This window comes from Cariama cristata, unplaced genomic scaffold (assembly GCF_000690535.1).
Source record: "Cariama cristata isolate BGI_N322 unplaced genomic scaffold, ASM69053v1 scaffold3229, whole genome shotgun sequence".
Lineage (NCBI taxonomy): Eukaryota > Metazoa > Chordata > Aves > Cariamiformes > Cariamidae > Cariama > Cariama cristata.
Genome location: NW_009637236.1, coordinates 24,952 through 30,951, shown reverse-complemented (window position 1 = coordinate 30,951; position 6,000 = coordinate 24,952). Strand labels below are relative to the sequence as shown.

Below are 6,000 nucleotides of genomic sequence, written 5' to 3'. Positions count from 1 at the left end.
AATAAACTCCATTTGAAGATTTGAGGAGCTTGTCTTTGAGAAATGAGCCAGAGAAGATCGTCTTTGTATAATTCTAATACACTTAGTATTTCTTATATTCCAAAGAATGCACAGATTGGCAACTAAAACGTGTAGGGCAAGGAGCATCATATGCATTCACTGTAGTTTTTTCTTCCTTGTGAATTAAAGCCTGACAGTTGTTGGGACTTAGTGCTGGTTTTGTTGATGCTGGATTCTTGCAAGTAGTTTTCACCTTGGCTTTTAAATGTTATGGGCTGGTAATCTTGAAGCTGATACAAGAATAATTAGGAGGTGCAGCTCTAGTCATATCTAGAGATGAGATTTAGTTTTTCAAGTATCTGATAAATCTTCTGTTTAAAATCACTGGTAAGCTACTAAACTACCAAAAATTCAGAGCCTGAGGACTGAAATGACCTATTCAGGATCTGAAACACACTTTGCACCCAGTATGACTGTGGCTATATAAAACAGTACAGACTCTTTGAGTCTCTTCTAGCCTGGAAGATAAGCTCATAAAGGTGGCTGGAAATTAAGAATCTAATCCTAAATATCGCAAGGGACTTGTAGAAAGCTTTGGTTCTTTTCATAGGAGTATTTTAATTTTATAATTAAAGATTAGGCAATGCGAATAGTAAACTGTTATCCATACTCACTCATATGTAGTAGCTCTGTTGGTTCAGAAGTAGTAAGACACCAGCACAACTATAGGCCCAACTTATTTATCTTGGGTATATTGCTAATGGTTTCTAGATTGCAGCTGTTGGGAGTCTGTCCAGCTTGGAATCTTGACAAATCAATATACAGAAATTGTTCTAAAAAGCTTTATTTTGTATATACTCTTGATTTGTACTTGAAGCATGTAAACTGCAGCTCAAGAGTTGAGGGAGAATATATAGTTGGAAACTTCTGATTGTGTCTGCATCCAGGATCTTGTTTTGTATGGGCACCCTGTGGATGCTTGTGTTCTGCTTAGCCTGAGTACAGTGCCCACCAGAAAATGGAAACTAGAAAAAAGGAATCCCCTTACATCTGTGGATCCTCTGTCCCTTCCCAAATTTGATATGGTCTCTGTTAAACAGCAGAAGGCTGAATATCTGCTCCTAGTCACTTGTTCAAATATCTCAGGCCTAGGAGCCTCAGGGTGCTGTATGAAATAAGCCTTAATTTGCTGTGATTTGAAACAAGCAACTTTGGAAGTGAATATTAAGCCTTAGCAGGATGCAAAGGAGATGTTGCAGTAGTAGAAGGAAAAAAAAAATTCTCTAAAATAACTGATTGTGTCAAGTGCTGCAGGTATTTGTCTCCATAGGGGCAGCTATAGGTCTATTGAGAATGGTGGTCTCACTGCAGCAGTAGCAGTAATAGCTGTGCTACTGTGGCATAACCCTTAGTGCTTTGTCTTAGCCTAATGCCAGGGCTGGGTCAGAGGCTTGGCATTAAACTGTGGTGGATGTGGAACACACGTGTCGAAGAGCAGTAAAATTTTAGACCTGCCAGAGCTACTTCTCACTATCATCGTAATACACCTCTTAACTTGTAACTGAAGTATTTGAAAATTAGTATAATGAAGGTGGTGGTGGTGGGGAAACCCCCAACCAAAAACTCCATTTAAAAACCCCCAAGTGTCAGCTTTCAAATGAAAGCTGTTAGGATTATGCTGCATTTTCAGAATTTTTTTTATGGGTTATAAGTCTTATTTATACATAGTAACAGCCATATTTCAGAAAGAAAAAAGCCCTATTTTTTCTTAGCAGAGAATGTTATGCTACAGTGACTTAACTTAGAATTGAAGAGTTTTCCTGCTTTGCTTCCAAGTAGCAGTTGTAACATACCTACTCTGAACATCACAGAGCTCAACGTACATGTTATTGTAAAGGTTTGTCTTACAGCATCAGTCCCTGTGTTTTCTCTCTAAATCTCAGAAGTACTTTTTACTCCATTCGTTGGCCTTTTCTTTCCTCTCTGAAATTCAGAGCTCTTGTGCGTACCCTGAAAGGCATGCTGAAGTCAACCGGTGTCATGTCAGGCTCTGGCAGTGCCTTTTTTTTGTTTGTTTGTTTTGTCATTGCCTGTCTCTGTTCATCTCCGCTGCCTTTCATGGGGCTTCCACATTACGGAGTCCCTGATGGATTCTGTTTTATAAAGAAGCATAACTATTTCATTGGGTCCCTCACACACGTGTATGCAAGCTCAAGTGCTAACCTTATGCCTAAGCAAACCAAACTGAACTCTCCAGGTTTCTTGGGATATTGAATGCTGGTGGTCAGGATGGCAAACTCCACTCCATTTGCCAGTGTACAGCTGTGTATGTTCTGCTTCAGATACATACAGGGGAAGAACAAGGTGCAGTCTTAGTTTTAGATAATCTGATGCAAAATTAGGTTGAATTTTGTTTCTTAAGTGTTTCTTCTTAGTGGGAATAAACTTGTTTAATTGTAACACTCAGTAACAAGTGTGTCTATACACAGGGTAGGATGGTAGCTGTCAGGAGAAGAATGGCTTCGTAGTCCCCGGGTGAACCAGAATTAAATGTTATTTAATGATGACGGACACTTCAAACCAGGCTTTGTGCATCCTGCAGTTCCTGTCTAACTTTCTTAAAATGCTCTTTTTTTCAGCTAACCAGTTGCCAGCAGGCTTAATAACTACAGACGGCCAACAGCAGAACGTTATGGTTTATACAACATCATATCAACAGGTACTGTATCCTGTCTCCTACTCTCCCTTCTGCTGCTAAAATTCAAATGCTAATTCAGCTGCCCTGTTCTGAAAGGTCCGAGTGAATTTTATTTAGTCCTTTGGTGGTGGCTGTCATGACATTCCAACACTCTGACCATTCAAGGCTGCTAGCTGCAATGCATTTTCAGAAAATGTGCATTTGAATGTAAGTTTGCATTTTCTTTGTCTAGATCTCTGGCGTTCAACAAATTCAGTTCTCATGATTTGAAGAAAACTTTGTATCTGGGAACACGAGATGAAAAAGCTGTGCAACGAAGAGGCAGTTTTAATGACTGAAGAGATTTATCTCTTTGTATATTAAATAGCTGTAATGTAGCTACCAGAAGCTTGACTAATTGAGGTGTGAGTTCTGACTCAAATCTTTTTCATGATGATTTTAAAAAAAAAAAAAAAAAATTGGATTTTAAAGGTATTAAAAGTATTTTTGTTTTGTACAAGAGTTTGTTGCTCTGTATAACTCCTGTATGCATTGTATATTGCAATTTATTACTGTCAGAGATTTGTAGACAGTTTCTTATTTTCATATTGAATCATGTTACTTTTGTAATTCAGGTAAACAGCTGGGTTAATTCATGTTTACCCTTTGAATAAAATTGTAAGGGTAAAGTTCATTTTTGAATGCAAGTTGCCTTTATTATAAAGATTGAGTTGGTCCTGGTTATGTAACTTGTCTTGCATGACAACCTCAACTAACTTTACATGTCAGCATATTTATTGAAACTTTGAAAGGGACTTTTTCTTCATGAAACTAGCAGCTCAAAAGAATTGCTACCACTGGTTTTTTTAATGTAAGTTCAGAATTAAAAGTTAGTCAAAACCAACCAATCCTCTACTACATTTAGAGACTTAGAGCTTATCAACAGTGTTGATGAAAACACTGATTGTGTGTGATGCAGGTCTTAATTTTTTTTTTTGTTTTCAGTTGCATTAACTCTCCTTAGACTGACTTTGATACATTTAAGGTAGTCTTTGTGCTACTGAAATAACTCTTCCTTTTTATGTATGGTTTTTAGAATCCAAAACTTAGAAATTCAAGGGCGGGGATGATATTTTATAGTCCTTGTGGTAAAAGATCCCATTTTAACTTTTTACTGAAATGTTTTAAGGTTTCTTGTGAGACGGTGGGAACTCAAACGTGTTAGCGACTTTCTGTGTACAGGCTGTGTGTGTGTGTGTGAGCGAGTGACTGACACTTGAACAAGTGATACAAATCTGAAATGGCAGACAGACTTCTAGTTTGCTGTCTTTTTCCTGGTTTTGCAATAAACTTTACCTAGGTAATGTAGTTCTGTGTATTTAGTGAGCTGTTCTTAGTAATGTTGCTATTCCTTTAATAATTGGGTAGGTAATTTCTGTTAGATGCAATGTCTTAGCCTGTTAGTATAGGGGTGGTGGTTTTAGTAATATATCTTATTCAGACTGAATTTGGGGACCTTTGATATTTTTACTGCTTGCAGTGGACTGAAATGTAATATAAGAATTATCTTTCCACATACCTGTCATTAATTTAAGCAAACCACACCTTGAATCTGTTGCCATATAATTTCTTGCTGGTTTTGTCTTTTTTTTAAAAAAAAAAGTAACCATTTAATATTGGGAAAATAAGTTAAACTAAGACATCCCAGAATCCTGAAATAGCCAGTTCTTTGCTAAACAAAAATTTTATGTATGTGCAGATCTGAACAGTGTTTCTTCCAAGTCAGCATCATGCTGGCAGAGCCTCTGGAGGCGATCCAGTGTATTCTGTGGCGATCTGGACGGATGTTCTGGGTTTTGTGGCAGTCTGTCATTCTTCAGCAGCTATGACTGAACAAATGGAGGTTTTTCATTAAATGTAAAAATGAATAACACAGTCCCTACATGAGCCCCTTCTGTTTGTATTCTGTTTATTTCAGGCCGTCATACCCTATTCTTGATGTTCCCAGATTTGCAATGGAAAAAGCTGTGATCTCAGCTAAGGAGAAGCTGGGAGAGATTTGGCAGTTGGATATGCAGAAAGGGGGCTGAGGTCATCTGTCACATTTGTTTGAAACCAGCTACATTTTTGAGTCTGCCATCTCTTCTGTGAGTTTAGGTTAAAGGGTTTTGAGTTTGTGGTTTACATCATGTGAGCAAAGGAGCTGATACTGCTTCATTTTTCTTTTTCTTTCTTCTCCTCCTTACTCCCTGAGGTCCAGGGACAAAACTGCAACCAACTTGCTTCTTCACTCTCTGAAAATACACATGTAGAAGTAATAGTACACTGCTTTGTTTGATCTCTGTCTGAAACCATTCACCTAATAAAGTTTGCAGGGTACTGTTGTGCTGGTAAAACAAATGTGGTCTGAGGAAATACTTGCCTAATTTGTATTAGTAGTAGCACAAGCACTGTAGAGTCTTTTATTTTTGTTTAACAACTGATAATGTGTTCTCACCTTTCTGGTTGTAAGTACTCAAAGTTTACAAGTAGCTTAGACCCAAACCAAAAGCAACCTTTCCTGCTGTATCCTATCTGCTTCTACAAAACTGCTGTCTTTGGGTCTCTGACCAGTTTTGTTTGAACTAATGTAACCTCAAATTGAGCTTGGGCTTGAGACAGCTGTGGCAGCCTATGCTAAAACTTGGAGAAAGGCTGCTTGAAATAGCAGTGATGTTCAAAGATCTTTTTCCAAGCATGGTGACTTTTTTTAGGTGTCTTTCCATGACACAAATTTTACTACATGAATTTTTTCAATGAATTTCTGTGTGACTTGAGCCTTCTGATCTTTCTTTATAGAGTGCTTGTGGTGTCTGTAAAAGCACAGAAACACTGTTATATCTACTGAAAATGCAGTTATGAGAAAAACTAATTTAGGCATCATTCTTCTGTATCCCATTTTCATTACAGACTTAATGGGAGCTGAGGCTCTGCCTTTACCAGTCTTTCTGATGTACATATGGATCTTTGCTATTTTATTTATCCCTTTGTTCTGATCTCTACTGAACACTGAAATATGTGGGTGGGTGGTGTAGCCAGAACACAGAGGGAGTCTTGGCATGAGGTGGTACATCCTACACATCCACTGCCCCATGCTTATCTGCCCGTAGCTAAAAATCAGTCTGGATGATGTGGGCTATACTTTAAATAGCCATCTTCCTTGGACTGCACCCTGGATACACTGTGGATCAGGTCAGATTAGTAGGTGGTCTCTATTGCAGAGTTTCAAGATGATACTCATTAACATGTTGTAAGTATATATACAGGTGACTCCTCTCTTGCCT

General features: G+C 38.1%; 1 protein-coding gene across 1 annotated transcript in view; it reads left to right on the top strand.

Moving 5' to 3' along the window:
* NFYB (nuclear transcription factor Y, beta) overlaps nucleotides 1–3,647 on the top strand; it is a 9,080-nt gene extending 5,433 nt beyond the window's left edge. The window contains exons 5-6 of the mRNA XM_009708207.1: nucleotides 2,640–2,719; nucleotides 2,931–3,647. Of these exons, the coding sequence (XP_009706509.1) occupies nucleotides 2,640–2,719; nucleotides 2,931–2,963 (113 nt within the window). The 3' untranslated portion in view covers nucleotides 2,964–3,647. The remainder of the gene's footprint in view (nucleotides 1–2,639; nucleotides 2,720–2,930) is intronic.
* Nucleotides 3,648–6,000: the final 2,353 nt, after the last annotated feature.